This window comes from Microcaecilia unicolor, chromosome 6 (genome assembly GCF_901765095.1).
Source record: "Microcaecilia unicolor chromosome 6, aMicUni1.1, whole genome shotgun sequence".
NCBI lineage: Eukaryota > Metazoa > Chordata > Amphibia > Gymnophiona > Siphonopidae > Microcaecilia > Microcaecilia unicolor.
This window is the reverse complement of record NC_044036.1, coordinates 291,599,227-291,617,201: the sequence shown is the minus strand read 5'-3', so window position 1 is coordinate 291,617,201 and position 17,975 is coordinate 291,599,227. Positions and strand designations below refer to the sequence as shown.

General features: G+C 44.1%; 1 protein-coding gene across 1 annotated transcript in view; it reads left to right on the top strand.

Moving 5' to 3' along the window:
* The window catches only part of GPR107 (G protein-coupled receptor 107), an 88,184-nt gene that overhangs the window by 26,971 nt on the left and 43,238 nt on the right, over window positions 1–17,975 (top strand). The window contains exons 8-13 of the mRNA XM_030207846.1: window positions 6,849–6,950; window positions 10,376–10,509; window positions 13,535–13,610; window positions 13,894–13,967; window positions 15,644–15,761; window positions 16,731–16,861. Of these exons, the coding sequence (XP_030063706.1) occupies window positions 6,849–6,950; window positions 10,376–10,509; window positions 13,535–13,610; window positions 13,894–13,967; window positions 15,644–15,761; window positions 16,731–16,861 (635 nt within the window). The remainder of the gene's footprint in view (window positions 1–6,848; window positions 6,951–10,375; window positions 10,510–13,534; window positions 13,611–13,893; window positions 13,968–15,643; window positions 15,762–16,730; window positions 16,862–17,975) is intronic.

Here is a 17,975-nt window from a genome sequence, read left to right as displayed (position 1 = left end):
TATTAGAGGTCCTTCATAAAAATATCAATTTCTTCAACACTATAAAACATGTAGATTTACAATAAAAAGAGCAAAAACCTTTTAACGACAAAAACCAAGCAGTCTTCAAAACTTAAACAATGTAGTAAAGATACTTATAAATCTATATACCCACCCTGCATTCAGATCCTTATAAATCTATATACCCACCCCGCGTTTATACCTGTGACCTGTAGGTTTGCAAGGCACCACTAAATGTCACTTTTATTTTGTCTATAAGGTAGCTGCTTGTTGGGTCTTGGCCTGGTTCACAGTTCACGCTCAAAATAGAGGCTATTGGGACCAAAAAGACCCACTGACTGCACTATACAAGGTCCACCAGGGGCTCCCTCCAAAATGAGAAGATCTCCTCAGGCATAAGTACATAAGTGTTGCCATACTGGGACAGAGTGAAGGTCCATCAAGCCCAGCATCCTTTTTCCAACAGTGACCAATCCAGGTTACAAGAACCTAGCAAGATCTCAAAACAGTACAATACATTTTATGCTGTTTATCCTAGAAATAAGCAGTGGATTTTCCACAAGTCCATCTTAATAATGGCTTATGGACTTTTCTTTTGGGAAGCTCTCCAAACCTTTTTTTTTTTTTTTAAACCCCCGCTAACTGCTTTTACCACATTCTCCGGTAACAAATTCCAGAGTTTAATTACACGTTGAGTGAAGAAATATTTTCTCAGATTTGTTTTAAATTTACTACTTAGTGGCTTCATTGCAAGCTCCCTAGCCCTAGTATTTTTGGAAAGAGTAAACAAGCGATTCATGTCTACCCGTTCCACTCCACTCATTATTTTAAATTGGGGGGTGGGGATGGTAGAAATGGGGTATTTTCTGATTTTGAGGCCTTCTTGCTTGTCCTTGTATTCTGCCGCCACTTTAAAGGGCTCTCTGAACTTTGTTAGTGTAGTAATAGGCGTCTTGTTATGTGTTTGTTTCTTCGTTAATTTTTATTGTATCTAAACCATATTTTAAAAAAATAGTTGCAGAATTATTCTCCTCATCTCTGTTGCTTTGACATTCAAAATACTGAAGACCTGAAGCAACACAGTGTCCTTATAGGGCAGGGCTCACAAGTCTTTGTTCTTTTTCTCCATCTTCTGGTTGATGGGCACAAAGCCACAGGTTCTGGATTAGTCTAGTAGGACAAATGAAAATAAAAATATCAGGTAAAACCTAAGCAGGGAAGCTACATCTAAGGGATAAGGAGTTTACCTGACTCAGGGTTAATTGTTCCTTTACATTAATGGAGTGGTTAGAGCGCAGGATTGACAACCATGAAAGCTCAGTTTAAATCCTACTGCTGCTGTTTGTGATCTTGGGCAAGTCACTTAATCCTCCATTGCCTCAAGTACATTGACTCTTCCATTACCTCTTAAACCATCTGTACCGTTCTTCCCAAATTCCAAATGTAATTGATCATATCGACTACTAAATACTTTTGAGATATACATATATCAGGGATTCTCAAGTCAGTCCTGAGGACATGCAGTGCTGATGCAATAAATATTAAAATAACTAATCATTTTTCCAGTATGCTTGTGTGAATGAGGGGAGCTTTGGTTAAGTTTATCTGCTTGAAGCACACAGCTGTACAAGTGGTATATGACCATATAGCAGGGGCGTAGCCACGGGTGGGCCCAGGCCCACCCACTTAAGCCCAAGCCCCACCCAGGATTGGTGCACCCCGAGTCGAGCCAGTCTTAGGGCTGTGCGAGTGACAGGGCCTCGCGCTCTAAGAGGCCCCGCGTGGCGCGCCTCCTTCCCTCCCTCGGCCCGACCGGCAGCCCTCCTCCGCTCCTCCTTCATTCCGTCCCCCCCTCCGTTCCGTCCCCCCCTCCGTTCCGTCCCCCCCACACAAGAGCGTTGAACCTGTCCTTTTTCTTTTCAGTAGCAGCGAGCGACTTGAAGACACTGCTTCAAGTTCTCCCTTTCCTCTTCACACAGCGTCCGTCCCGCCTTTACGATGACGTATTTCCTGTTTCCGCAAAGGCGGGTCAGACACTATGTGAAGACAGGGAAGGGAGAACTTGAAGCTCGTGAACTTGCAGTTCCTTGCTAAGGATGTAAAAAGAATCGAAGCGGTGCAAAGAAAAGCTACGAGAATGGTATGGGATTTGCCTAACAAGACGTATGAGGAGAGACTTGCGGACCTGAACATGTATACCCTGGAGGAAAGGAGAAACGGGTGATATGATACAGATGTTCAAATATTTGAAAGGTATTAATCCGCAAACGAACCTTTTCCGGAGATACGAAGGAGGTAGAACGAGAGGACATGAAATGAGATTGAAGGGGGGCAGACTCAAGAAAAATGTCAGGAAGTATTTCTTCACGGAGAGAGTGGTGGATGCTTGGAATGCCCTCCCACGGGAGGTGGTGGAGAGGAAAACGGTAACGGAATTCAAACATGCGTGGGATAAACATAAAGGAATCCTGTTCAGAAGGAAAGGATTCTCAGGAGCTTAACCGAGATTGGATAGCAGAGCCGGTAGTGGGAGGCGGGGCTGGAGGTTGGGAGGCGGGGATAGTGTGGGGCAGACTTATACGGTCTGTGCCAGAGCCAGTGGTGGGAGGCGGGACTGGAGGTTGGGAGGCGGGGATAGTGCTGGGCAGACATATGGTCTGTGCCAGAGCCAGTGGTTGGGAGGCGGGGCTAGTGCTGGGCAGACTTATACGGTCTGTGCCCTGAAGAGCACAGGTACAAATCAAAGTAGGGTATACACAAAAGTAGCACACATGAGTTGTCTTGTTGGGCAGACTGGATGGACCGTGCAGGTCTTTTTCTGCCGTCATCTACTATGTTCACGCCGCTCGCTGCTACTGAAAGAAAAAGGACAGGTTCAACACACTCGTGTGCACGCGGGGGAGGGTGGATGGAGAGGACTCGGGCTGTTGGGGAGCTGAGGGAGGGCAGGGAGAATCGTTGGCCATGGATGGGAGGGGAGGGGGGAACAGAGAGGATTCAAGAGGGCTGTTGGGGAGCTGAGGGAGGGCAGGGAGAATCGCTGACCATGGATGGGAGGGGAGGGGGGAATGGAGAGGACTCGGAGGGCTGTTGGGGAGCTGAGGGAGGGCAGGGAGAATGGCTGGCCATGGATGGGATGGGAGGGCAGGGAGAATCACTGGCCATGGATGGGAGGGGAGGGGGGAATGGAGAGGACTCAGAGGGCTGTTGGGGAGCTGAGGGAGGGCAGGGAGAATCACTGGCCATGGATGGGAGGGGAGGGGGAACTGAGAGGACTCGGAGGGCTGTTGGGGAGCTGAGGGAGGGCAGGGAGAATGGCTGGCCATGGATGAGATGGGAGGGCAGGGGGAGGAAGAGGGGAGCTGAGGGAGGGCAGGGAGAATCGCTGGCCATGGATGGGATGGGAGGGAGAGGGGAGCTGAGGGAGGGCAGGGAGAATCGCTGGCCATCACGGCAGGGGGAGGGAGAGGGGAGCTGAGGGAGGGCAGGGAGAATCGCTGGCCATCACGGCAGGGGGAGGGAGAGGGAGAGAACAGATCGCTGGACATGAAGAAGAGGGCGGCGGTGGGGAGAGACCAGATCGCTGGAGGGGAGGGGAGACAGGAAATTGCTGGACATCAGGACATGGATGGATGGAGGGGAGAGAGGAAATTGCTGGACATGGATGAGGAGAGGGGAGGGCAGGGGGAGAGAACAGGACACAGGAGGATGGTGGACATGGTGAGTGAAAAAATATCAAATAGAAAGAAGACACTGCATAAAACAGAAGAAGTCACTGGGGCCAAAGCAAATAGAAAAACTAAATGATCAGACAACAAAGGTAGAAAACATTTTTTAATTCAGGATTTATTAATTGGAATATATCAGTTTTTTTTTGTTTTGTTTTATGTTTCACTAGGTTGTGTACTGGTGTTTTAGAGCCCGGTGTAATTATAGTGCTGCGTTTCCACGCATAAGGTTGTAGCTCGTCCTGTCCTTGGAATTAGTGCTGTTATGATTTGGTAAGGTTATGAGTGTGCTTTTGCACAAGTTTGTGTATAGTGTTTTGCAGTGGAGAGAATGTGTGTTGGCCTTACTGAGGTGGCACCAAAACATCAGAAATGGTGTAGACACACTACCTCTTGAAGGATCTATATATGGTCGTTAATAAAAGGAGCTCATTGTGAACACTATCCACCCTAAAAAGGTGTTTAGTGGCTCTACATGAGAATTGTGATATGATCCCTTGTTTCATATTGTTGACGGTCTGCATTTTCTGTATCAGTATATTGGTGTATTAGGGTCTGCCCAGTGTAATATTTATGATACAGTAAGGTTCTGAGTGTGTTTTTGCACAAATTTGTGCATAGTGTTTTGCAGTTGAGCGATTGTGGTTAGTATATGCTTTGAGCAACCACTTTATTCTTTGACATATGACATATCTAATGTCTAAAATTCTTTGACATTTGATACATATCTACTATCTAAATTTAATTAAAGGTATTAATTGTCAATCGGGTGCAGCTAGGGAGAGGTGCCAGACCGGGGACTGGAGGCGAGGAAGAGAGAAAAGTGGTGGACCGATTGGTATTAATTGCCTTCGGAGAAAGTCTTCAGCTAACAGAGCTTGAGGATCCTCATTAGCTAAAGTATTTATATTTTGAGGTGGAGGTATGGCGGGGCAGAGATAATTTTGTGCCCACCCACTTTAGGCTCAAGCCCACCCAAAATTGGCTGTCTGGCTACGCCACTGCCATATAGTGGTATATAACCAAGTGGGTTAGTTTTGTACATAACCATAACAGGAATGAACTTCATTCCTAAGCCAGGGCATGTGGAGTATGATCTCAGACTCTTAAATTTACTGCTAATGCTCACCATAGTACTTGCATTATGCCAAAAAAGAGCTTCTTTCTGGAGTTCGTAAGATGTAACATGTATAGGCAATTTATTCAGGTGCGCTTGGAGGTTCTTTTTGATCGTCTGTAGCACCCAAAACGATTAAAAATGTCTGTATCTTTGTTATATTGTCTTAGTCTCGGACTGCATTTCTTTGTACTTGGGGGGGGGGGGGGGTTGTCCCTTTCTCTCTTTGCGATTCACCGAGTAACTGCTTGGGGCCGACACTTCTCAGTGCTGTTGTTTTTTTCTTTTATCACTATATCAGGTTTTCTGGCATCCAGTTTCTTATTGGTCAAAATGGGGATGTCCCAGGTGATCATAACCTCTTTCTTTTCCACAATTCTCTTAGGGTGATGTTACCAGTGCTTTTCTGGTATACTGATATTGTAATCCTTAGAGTTTTCAATGAATGAGACGTACCACCTTGTTGAGCCTTTCTGTATAAAAACTTTCTGCCATCAGCAGTTCACAGCCACAAAATGAGTTCTAGCTCTTTCTTACAGAATCTACAGGTGACTGTTGCACCAGTTTTTTCAATGCTTGCTCTAAACCATCTTGTATGTAATCTGCTGCCAGGGCTGCAATATCAATCGCTAAACCCGGAGTTTAAATTCACCTCTCCTTAACCATTGATATGTCCAATGTTGATCCATGAATGGTTCCTGGAGTAACATTTTGTATTTCCCACTGTACGTATGCATTTGCAACTTGTTGATGCACTTAGGGAATAGAAACCCAAGGGAGACGTATGTGTTAGGCGGTGAGAGTCTATGTACAGACAGGGAGAGGGATCTTGGGGTGATAGTATCTGAGGATCTGAAGGCGACGAAACAGTATGACAAGGCGGTGGCCTTAGCTTGAAGGTTGCTAGGCTGTTGCTAGGCTAGAGAGGTGTGACCAGCAGAAGTAAGGAGGTGTTGATGCCCCTGTATAAGTCCGTTGGTGAGGCCCCACCTGGAGTATATTCAGTTTTGGAGGCCGTATCTTGCTAAGGATGTAAAAAGAATTGAAGCGGTGCAAAGAAAAGCTACAAAAATGGTATGGGATTTGCGTTACAAGATGTACGAGGAGAGATTTGCTGACCTGAACATGTATACCCTAGAGGAAAGGAGAAACGGGTGATATGATACAGACGTTCAAATATTTGAAAGGTATTAATCCGCAAATGAACCTTTTCTGGAGATGGGAAGGCGGTAGAACTAGAGGACATGAAATGAGATTGAAGGGGGGCAGACTCAAGAAAAATGTCAGGAAGTATTTTTTCACGGAGAGAGTGGTGGATACTTGGAATGCCCTCCCGCGGGAGGCGGTGGAGATGAAAACGGTAACAGAATTCAAAAATGCGTGGGATAAACATAAAGGAATCCTGTTTGGAAGGAATGGTTCCTCAGAAGCTTAGCGGAGATTGGGTGGCAGAGCCGGTGGTGGGAGGTGGGGCTAGTGCTGGGCAGACTTCTGCCTGAAAATAGCAGATGCAAATCAAAGTCAGGAACACACATAAAGTAGAACATATGAGTTTACCTTGTTAGGCAGACTGGATGGACCGTACAGGTCTTTCTCTGCCGTCATCTACTACGTTACTATGTTATATATACCCAGCCAGTCAGATTTTCAAGATAACCACAATGAATATGCACAAGAGAAATTTGCACACACTACCTCCATTATTTGCAAATCTATCTCGTGCATATTCATTCAGGATATCCTCAAAACCTGACTGGCTGGGTGTGCTGAGAGCTCTGGCCTCTTACTACATCTTGGTGCAGATGTTGAGGGTTCCTAAAACTAAATTCCTATTATGCAGAAGCACACAGTTCCAGCAGGAGGAAATGATAGTAGTTAGTTCTGTGCAAAGCTGACCGGAGAGCTTAGGATCTATCCACTGGCACCATGTAAGGTTTTTGTTTGCGAGTTCTAATGTGCATTCACCTGACTCCTTTTCTTTTCTTTTTTTTCTTTCTTTTCAGTTTTATTTTAATGTGAGCTCTGATGACCAGGAGGGTCTGTACAGCCTCCTCTTCCATGCCTGCCAAGGAAATACCGGAAGCAGGCTGCTCTTCAGTCTCGATGTGAGTAATGTAAAAATGTCCCTAGTGAGGGTGTCAACCAAAATGGCCATAAAAGGACTGACTTCAGTTTATGGCTTGGAACCTACACTTTTTTCTTTGCTATAAATCTAGAAGTGAGAGTGAGCCTCATGCTGCAGGAGAGGACGTGTTTATTGATACCTCTACTCTGGACATGAGCAACACTGTGCTGCCCCCTCTGGGCTGCATTGTTTTGACCATGCGGTTATCTTCGTGGTCAGGCCCAGTATACGCTTCCCTTCATATGTTTACTTGCATGACCTGAGAACCTGCCTTTCCTTTCCTGTTGAGCTAGAGCACAATATTATTTCTGTGGTCTAAATTACAATTATAATTTATTAAAATTTGTTATACTGCCAAGCCTAAGTAGATTTAGACAGTTTACAATAAAATAAGATAAAATATTTAAAAAGGAATGCCATAATCTTTAAATACGATAGGCTTAACTCACACATTCCAAGAAGAAGAAATAAAAAAAATCATGTAACTCTGCATCCCCAGGTCCGCTAATAAACCTTCCATTCCTCCTCAAATTGTAAATGGAATGCCAATTTAACAAAGTAGATTTTAAATTTAAAAAAAAAAATTTTTCAAAACCATTTCCGCTTAAATAACTTTGGGTAGATTATTCTATAAGGTAGGGCAATGCTTGCAAACACTCGTGCGTGTGGATTCCCATGGAGCACTAGCAACTGGTGGTAGGCTTGTAAAGATCTCAAGGCTTTAGATGGTGTGTGTAGATTAGCACTTAACTAAAGAGAAATATGTTTATAATGTGCTCTGTGAGCAATAATAAGAATTTTTTTTAATGAATTATATAGTATGTAGGTAATAAATGAAAGTTCAAGATAAGAGGAGAAATCTGATTAAACTTCTGCACATTGCCAAAAATTCTCAGAGCAGTGTTTTGGTTCGTTTACAAGTGCTTAAGATTGTAATGAGAAGAACCAATATAACCATATTCTTGTAGTTTAACCTAGAAACGTAAGAATGCATGAACCAGTGCATGCATTGCAACTTCATTAATATAATGTTTGATAGATCATAATTGTTGTATACAAAAATACCTCTTTGACAAAGCTGAAATTTGCTCATAAAAAGACAACTTATAATTGAGAGTCCCTAAGTAACAAAAACTATTCACTATTGGAATGGATTTACAAAATAGAATAGGAAGAGTGGTTTGGATGGTTACCCTGTCCTGTTATCCAGCAGACTGCTGTTTTATCTACGTTTAAAATGTATTTGTAATCATTGAGCAATGTAGCCATTGATTCCAGACATGCATGTAAATTAGTAAGATCAAAAGTAGCCAGGGAGACTTTAGTAATTAAAATAATATCATCTGCATAGCAGCAAACTTGAATGTCAAAATTCTGAATAATTGTAATAAATGGGTGCAGAAAAATATTAAAAAGTAAAGGAGAAAGTGAAGAACCTTGCAGAACACCACAATCTGAAAAACTTTAGAAACCTTAGACTGAAAAGCCACCAGGAAGGATCTGTTTCATAAAAATGATTTGACTCGTTCAGAAACCTGACCCCTTAAGGCTGATGGAATATAATCACACAATAACTTGTGATCAACTCAGTGGTGTACCTTGCCACCCGGGGTGGAGCACCTTCCTCCTCCAAGCAAGGGTGTGTGTGGATCAGGTGCATGTCTGTCAGCTCTGCTGACCCGGAACAGGTCATGTGCCTGCTCGCACGCCCTTGATGTCTGCGCCTGGGGCGGACTGCCCCCACCATTGGTACACTTCAACTAAATCAAATGCTGAGGCTGTGACCACGATCCAAAATCCTATATGTCTGATATTACTCCTCCCCCTGCCCATTGCAGTGTTCGAGAGGCATATTGAGGAGGGTGCAATGTATCTGAATACTCTGCAGCTGTTTGTGGAAGCCTCTGATAGCAGAATCTCTGTCAAACGTCAGTGTGTATTTAGGCCAAGTCCTTAAATTATGACTCACAGGCCAAAACCAGCCCATGACCTGTTTCCCCCAGGCCAGGCTGCTTCTTTGCCCCCCCCCCCCTCCCCCAATCTCCCTTCTGCAGTCGTTGAACTAGCCTTTACCTCTAGCAATACCGGCAACAATTTATAAATGCTCCCTCTCAACAGCTCCTGAGCCTTCTCTCTTTCTGTGTTCTGTCCCAGGCAGAAACAGGAAGGGGAAACTTGTCTGTTGCGCCAAGAAGACTGAATAAAAGCAATAAAAGATTGATAAAATAGGTATAATGACAGTGAAAAGCATTATAGCAGGCCACAGAAAACCAGTCGAGGCCCCTGCTGCGCGGGCATAGAGAGAATGTTTGGAATTTACTGCTTGAATGGAGAAATTGATAGATCTTAAACAAGAAAGATTTAATAAAGAAGCAGAAGATTGGTCCAGATTGGAGGCCTATGGGCGGGTGGGGCAGGGGATTTAAATGTTGACTATATAGTGTATTTGGTTGCTGTTCAATATTGTGGACTAATGCAATGCTCTTTTTCCTGTAAACTTTGAATAAAAATTTAATAAATTAAAAAAAAAAAAGAAACAGGAAGGAGACAGGATTGAGCAGAGGGAAGGTTCTGGTTCCATGAGAAATAGCATTTGTAAATTGCTCCCAAAACCACTGTAGATAAAGGAATGTTAAAGGACTGTGAGGTGGGGAGCGGTCAGTACAAGAACACGTAAGAGGGAGGGAAGAAACGGGGAGAGATGCTGAACTCATTGGGGGGGGGGGGGGAAGAGAAGATGGGATGGATAGAGGCTGGGCCCAGGGGGATAAGAGAAGGTACAGAACAAGTGGGGTGGGAAACAAGCGAAAAGGAGAGATGTAAGATTGTTCTCCTCTATTCTGGGATCTCCAAATTATTGTCCTTGAGCTTCAGAAGCATAGGATTACAGGCCAAGAACTAAGATGAGGTACTTCTGGGAGAGCAGAGGGGATCTCTCTCCTCCCCCCCCCCCCCCCCCCCCCCAACTTCCAGCCACACAGGAAATCCTCAGTGATCTGAAAAGATCTAATGTGGCCCTCAGTCCAAAAAGTTTGTGGAGCTCAGATTTAGGCTCTATTTTATAAGGGACTTCAGCATGTGGGATAGCATTTTATGTGCTCAATACTTATAAAATTATCTGATAAACCTGTAAAAAGGAAGATGCAGAGAAGTCATAGCTTAGCTTTTTAAGAAGATAATGTGTAGATGTTCCAGAGACGGGAGTGGAAGTCTTATTATGTATTTTAGAAAATACATAGTGTTTCTTAGTAATGCATATATACACCTGCCTCAGAGCAGATGCAATTGCGTGTCCCTGCTTTCCCTGGAGTAAGATTTTATAAAAGCATAATATGTGTCTATGTGCTTGGCAGCCTAGTTGCCCTGTTGAAGAAAATAACCTTCCCCCGTGTCTGTACTTTGCAGATTTTGATCACTGAGAAGAATCCAGAAAGCTACCTGTCAGCTGATGAGATCCCTCTGCCCAAGCTCTATATTTCCATGGCTCTCTTTTTCTTCTTGTCTGGGATTATCTGGGCTCACATTCTCCGTAAGCGCAGGTAGGTATCTGATTTTTCTACTGCTATGAGCATTCCAGAGGAATGAAACTGAAGCTTCAGGGAGACTCTTTAATTCCTAGTTATGCTTTAAGATGTTTTCATCTTTGCTTTCACTCTGGACCCCATATTTCACAAAGGCTGCAGGAAGACAGACCACGAGGTACTTAGAGCACTCCAACATAAGCATGCTTCAGAGAGGTAAGATGTTAGATCAGGCAGGACGGCTGGTTCACAGTGCTGTCATCCACAAAACAAAAGAAATCTTCCTTTCCTTTTTACCGCAAGAAAGGATCCCAGGGTCAGGCTGCAGGAACCTTTAAAAACCCCAAATAAAAGCTTGGAGGTTCACCTCTTGACAGAGTGGATAGGAGCAGTGACTTACCTAACACACTTGGAGCAGATCTTCTTTTTTTTTTTTTTTTTTTGTTTTAACACCCTCTCTCTCGAACCTCCCCCCTTCCTCGCAGTCTACCTTTTACACTTGGCTTTCTCCCCTTTAGAGGTGGCTGGCAGTGTTAGTGATTCACATAACTCAGCCTGTGCCATTCCCAGAGCCTTCCCTTTGCCACATTCAGCCCCTGTGGAACTGAGAAGTGATGTCAGAGGGGTAGGACATGGCAAAGGGAAGGCTCTGAGAATGGCGCAGGCAGCATTACGTGAATTGCTAATGCTGCTGGCCACCTCTAAGAGAGAGAAAGCCATGTTTAAAGGCTTTTTGGATTTTGGCTTGATAGAAGGGGAAGCTGCGGGGGGGGGGGGGGGGAGTTGGTTGCACCCTCATTGCCCACACACGGGACATTGGCATTCACCGCCTACCCTTGGTACGCCGCTGGGTAGGGTCCAGCTTTTCAAGGAGTGGATTATAATTATTTCCAACCAGTGGGTCTTGCATATGAAAGCAGAGTGCAAGTTGGAATTTTTTCACCGCCTTGCAAATACCTTTTTAGCTTCTCCCTGCTGGGTGCTAGCCAAAATATTCACAATATTTAAATACCCTGGAAAATCTGCTTGCACTATGAACTGTTGCTCCCTTACCCATTCAAGCTTGAGGTCAAGGTCAATAACTCAATTTATTTTGTGGTACCAAAGAAAGAGGTTGGTTTTTGGCTAATTCTCATCTTTGAATTGAGCTCTGCAGATTCCTCACTTCAGGATGGAGACCTTAATCATTTTGGTGGTGCGGTAGCTTATGTCAATTTTTGAGGGGCATGAGGAGTCATTGGGCCCGAGCAACATCTTCAGGCATTGTCAATGGCTCACATTGCAGGAGTCGAGAATATACAGACTTCCTGAGTATGTAGTAATACCAGGTTAAATAATCCAGCAATCACTCTTAATGTGATATTCTGTGCTCTTGGCCCTGCTTGGGATCCTTATGATACTTGGCCACTGCTGCCTCCACTCAGTGTGTTCACAGCTGCTCTTCCTGCATAAGGGAATTCTGCATAAAAAGTTTTTAAAATTCTGTGTAAAATGTTTTACAGTTCTGCATTTCCAGTCTCGGGGTAAATTCTCTGTCATGAAGGCAAGGCTCCTCCATTCCCAGTCTTGAGCCACCCTCCCCCCTCCTGCAACACTCTCCCCAATTAGTTTTCATTCCCTCCCTGGCAGGTTCAGTCTCCCGTACCCATTGACCTATTTCTATAGTGGACACCCAACGTCCTTTCTTTTCACCGCCACCCTAGCAAGATCCCCAGTTTTTCTCCATCCCTCTCTTTCTCAAACCCTGCAAGGTACACAGTCCCCATAGTCTTCACTCATCCCCTCCCCTCATAGTTTTCTTCTCACACTCCATCCCAGCCCTCACACCCCTATAGCTCTCTTTCCAGAATTTCTCTTTCTCTAGCACACACATACATATATCTCTTGTTCTGAAACCACTCACCCCCCTCCCCGATCACACACACCCATAGCTCTCTTGCAACTCCCTCATCAGTTCTTCCTCAATCACTACGTGCCCTATACACACTCTTCCCTCAGTAGCTTTTTCAACCATGACCTGTTATACACGCACTATGGCATACAGCCCTCCCCCATAACTCTGTCAATGGCTAGCGACCCCTCCCATGCATGTCCCCAGCTTTCTCTCCCCTCTCCCTCCTTCTCAGCAAACAAGACACCTAGCAGACCCGGCCTTACCACAGAGTGATTGTAAGGCAAATAAGGCTGCCACAACAAGTCTCTCCATCTCTCACAGTCCCGCTGCACACATCCCATTGTCCCGTGCACACAGGCACAAGCTTGCTTCTTTCCTGCTGTACACATCCCACAGCACCTCCTCCACATTGGAACCCACCCCCACACACACACTCTAGCACCCTCGGCCCAGTACTGATCACCTCAGTCAGAGGAGGAGACAGCAAGTGGCTGCTGAATGCACATTTTGAACCACGTGGGACGCTGTAGAGCCCTTCTGTTCAAAATTTGCATTGAGAGCAGAGGAGGGTGGTGTGGCCCAAAGCATAACCAATTTCTTCTTCTTCCATTTGTGGTGATCAATGCCAGGCCAGAAGTTGCCTGCAGATTGAAAGTGCTGGGGTTTGAGGGGACTAAAGAGATGAGTATGAGGTCAAGTGGGCGGGGGGAGGGGGGACAAAGGGCGTGCGTGCTGAAGATGGAGCAGGAGAGGAGAAGTATGCAGAACAGCAATATGGGTTGCAACTTCCTCTTGATCACAGTGCAGAATTCTGTAATGCATGGTAGCACAGAATTCCTCCAAGAGTAAGCTGCCAAATGCAGGAGGGAGGTTAAAGGCCAGTCCTGGATTTCTGACAGCCCCATCCCGGATACATTATAGGATTTGCATCACTGATTTCAATATGTAGAATCAAGGGGGCTACAAATATCAAACAGCTTTAGGATGATAGTTTAAATCCAGGACTGGGCAAAAGTCTCCCTCCTCTTCCTGGAACTGAGTAAGTTGGCAGCTCTACATGCTTCATATGCTTGTGAATAATGGAGCCAGACCCTGCCCAGGAGTAGTGTTCTTTTGCTCCTCTGATATTTCTCCTTTTTTTGTGTGTAGGCATGATGTATTTAAGATTCATTGGCTGATGGCAGCTCTGCCCTTCACCAAATCTCTCTCCTTGGTCTTCCATGCAGTAAGTGTTCGTTGATTTGTCTTTTGAAGGAGTATAAGGAGATATGACTGGCGCACTTAGGAACCAAGAAATTGCTCTGATACCTGTTATTTGTTTTTATTGCAAAACACTATTAAACCTGTAAGGATTAGTAATGTATCTTCACAGTTTCTCTGATATATCATCATTATGTAAGTACCTTCCATCTGTCAGAAGCTGTCACAAAGGGGCTTGGGATTACATTAGTGAGGAGTGGGGTATGGGCTAGGAATGGGTTTGTACTGACTGTCTCCTCTGCTTTCAGATTGATTACCACTACATCTCTTCCCAAGGATACCCCATGGAGGGTTGGGCTGTCGTCTATTACATCGCTCACCTGTAAGTTGAAGATGTCACTACAAACATTGTTTGCCTTTAAAAAGGAGTGGAGGAGTAGCCTAGTGGTTAGTGCAGTGGACTTTGATCCTGGAGAACTGAGTTTGATTCCCACTGCAGCTCCTTGTGTCTCTGGACAAGTTACTTAACCCTCCATTGCCCCTGGTACAAAATAAGTACCTGAATATATGTAAACCGCTTTGAATGTAGTTGCAAAAACCTCAGAAAGGCGGTATATCAAGTCCCATTTCCCTTTCACCTTTAGATGGACTTGTCATTGTCATTTTTGTGCAGAAGTATTTGCTACACATAAGCAGGTGCATTCTGCAGCTAATGGGCAGCTATATACACATTTACAGCATTTCTTGATAAATAAGTTGGGGGTTTTTTTATTGTGCTTTAATTTGTTAATTTCAAAATATCTAGTCTGCACTTATCAGAGTTCTAAGCGGATCACAAAATTGCTATAACGAGTTAAAAAAATTCCATTGAACATGTTCGTAAGAAAACAGAAAAATGATAGCATAGATTTTAGGAGGAGAAATAAAATATACTTGTAAAACTACTTGCAAAATTTCTTCCTGCACCACTAATTTATGTTGCTGATGAGAAGCTGTGCATTATTACTGCTATCCCTAAAAGAACTAGGATTACTGAATTCCAGGTCTCCTTACAAAACCAAAGTACCCTTGAAACAGGCCCTCGGCTAAGTAAATCAGGAGACAAGAGGCAAATGATTCCGAAAGCAGGACACCTTTATTGCTAGCAATGAACAGTACTGAGTTCAGTCTCAGGATACTGCCTCCTGAGCGTCATCTGACATTCGGTCTTATACAAATTAGTGATCATGCGCATAAAACACACCATACGTCACACATACACATGCGCAGTACATGCACATGCGCAATACATTAGTAATTCTGTAGTTCTCACAGAGAAAAGATACGTCAGTTTCATAGCTTTCATAGAAATTGTTACTTTGCAAGAAAATGTAACTTATTGTAGTGTTCCAGCACGTTTACACAATACAGCCTCTATGCATAGATCACGAGACTGCATTGGCAGAGCCTGCTGCCTTCCCTACAAACCTAAATTGCTGACTACTACAACTTGTTATCTAGCTGCTGGTTATTAAATACATACTACTAGTAAAGGTCTAAACTGCACAGGTTTAGGCCTTAGTCTAGGCTCATTATATGTAAGCTTAGGCTTTGGTACAAAGCAAAGGTGCAAGTGTGTATGCAAAGTTCAAATAGAAAATCCTGTTAGTACAAAAGTCCACTCAAAGTAAACAGTGTGTTATGCTGTTTATCTAATGCATCTGCATCCTGTCCCAATCAGTTGTCTATCTAGCTATCAGGAGCTGACAGCTGATAGTTAAAGCACAATACAAGAAGATGCAAATGTTCAGTAAACACCCAAGTATGAAGTATGCCACAAAGAAGGCCAAGTCCATAAGTAAGTTGTGTGCAAAGAGCAAAGTCCATAGGTAGTATGCACAGAGCTTGAGGTTGTCCTGCCAGGCTAGCGATGGCCGCAGGCTGAGTACAGTAATTGCTTGTCCACTCCTACACCCTTAGTGCCTCTGTAGTGGGAGGGTTCCTTTTGGACAGTACTGCTGAGAGGGGCCAGCCAGCCATGGGGTCACTTGTAGACATTTCTGTGCTTTTCTTTTGCAGTCTGAAGGGGGCACTTCTCTTTATCACCATCGCACTGATTGGCACTGGTTGGGCTTTTGTTAAGCACATCCTGTCTGATAAAGACAAGAAGATCTTCATGATTGTTATCCCACTGCAGGTGAGGAGCTTGTTTGCCCACTTTTGAGATGGTCTCCCCAGCGTTGCTGGTCCTCCCTCCTGTGACAGAATAAAAACAGCTGATGAAGCTCCAGCTGTGCTTTGTTTGCTATGGAACAGAGGGGGGTGGGGAAGATAGGCTCTTAACAAAACAATGGGGAAGACGTATAATTTCAGTTAAAAAATAAAGTTTATTACAACAGGTTGACTCTCAACACAGCCGTGTTTCGGCGCCGTAGCACCTTCTTCAGGAGTCTTCCATAGGTTTATCAGGTGCTTAGATGGTTAAAACACCAGAAAACAATGCACATAGGAATTCACAATTCTCTCTTTCCACAAGAGCAGAGGCGGTGCACCACGTAGCGAGCATAATCGTAGTTACACGTCCTAGTGTGGTACCATTTTGGCTTTGTTCGCTGTGGACATCACAGAGCACTTAGTTTCTAAATTTAAAAAAAAATAGTTGTACCTTCATAGCAAGCTTCAGAGTAGTATTGTGATTCCACAACTAGCCATTCCTAACGAACTGCACAAAAGATATTTGTATAGTGACCTAGGATCATACATGTATTCATTTGGTGCTTTAGAATGACTCATCGTTCTCATATCATATAGACTTGCATCCTCAGTAGCAGGAAATAAATGGCTGAAACATATTAGGGGAAGAGTTAGAAGTGCACCTGCTGCTTTTGATTATGGAGTCTGCTGTGGGAGCAGTTGATGCAGTTTTCATAGCATGAAACGGCCATACTAGCACAGTACACATGAAATAAAATATCCCAAAAAAAAATGTAAATGTGCAATATTAGCAACTCTGTACAGATTTTCTCCAGTCTCTTTTTCCCTTCTTTCCAGCTAAAATCTCGGCATGATCCATCAAAAAACATAATTTCACCAAATCATAGTTTTGAAATTATTTATGCTTTGATTTCTATCTCAGTTTTATCACACTGTGACTACATTTCTCCAGGTCCTGGCAAATGTGGCCTATATCATTCTAGAGTCCACAGAAGAGGGGACAACAGAGTATGGACTGTGGAAGGAAATCCTCTTTCTGGTGGATTTGCTTTGTTGCGGGGCAATCCTTTTCCCAGTAGTATGGTAAGTCATCAGCGAAATGTCAGTAGAATGCACTCAGCTTGCTTAGTGGCAGAGCCATCATGTAGGAGAACTGCTGTAATCATAGTATGGTTACAGTGTGGCCGGATTACTGCAGTTAATTCTATGAGCACATATAAAACTAATAGCATACACTGCAGGACATACACAACACTGCAGCTTGTAGTTCAATGAATTTGAATCTTTACAACCATATTATGCTCTCCATAAACTGCATTGGTCATGGACAGTGGCAGGGATGGATTCAAAACATCCCTGCCCGTCCCTGCTGGAATCTTACCCGTCCCCGCAAGAATTTAACCCATCCCCACCCATCACTGTAAGAATTTAATGGTACATAAAAGAAAATTCCAGTCAGCTCCCTCAGTCTCTCTCTGGATTTGAGCCACAGCACTGTAGGCAAGGAAGGAATGGAAGCTGAAACTTGGAACACTCTGGTGTGCACATGTAAGATTTGTCTCTGATTTACTGGCACTGTGTGCTGAGAGGTCACCACATGCACGCGCCAGTAGGTCAGGTGACATCTGATGCTCATGCCTGTGTCAGAGCTGAGGTCTGCTCATCAGCCCGGGAGCAGAGAGGATTAATTGTAACATAGTAAGTGACAGCAAATAAAGACCTGAATGGTCTATCCAGCCTGCCCAATAGTCACACTCATTATCAATTCATGATTAAATCAATGAATGTGATATTATATACTTGATTATGGTCTTTCTTTTGTGTTTCTGGAACATAGACCATAGAAGTCTATCTGGCCCTATCCTTATATTCCAACTGCGGAGTTGTCGTTGAAGCCCACTCCAGTCTTTTTGTCTTCTCATTTGTGGGACACAGATCGTAAAAATCTGTCCAGAACTGTCCTTATGTTCCAGCCACTGAAGTTGCTGTCTAAGCCCTTTCCAGCCCATCCTAAACCAGACTTCCATATATTGGACACAGACCATACAAGTCTTCCCGGTATTGGCTAGAGTCACCATCTAAGCATTACTTCACACATCCACACACATGCAGCCATTTAAGGTTAGGTTTTTTATAACTTCCATTTCCATATCATCAAGCTGATCAATCCATAGACTGGTGGGTTGTGTCCATCTAC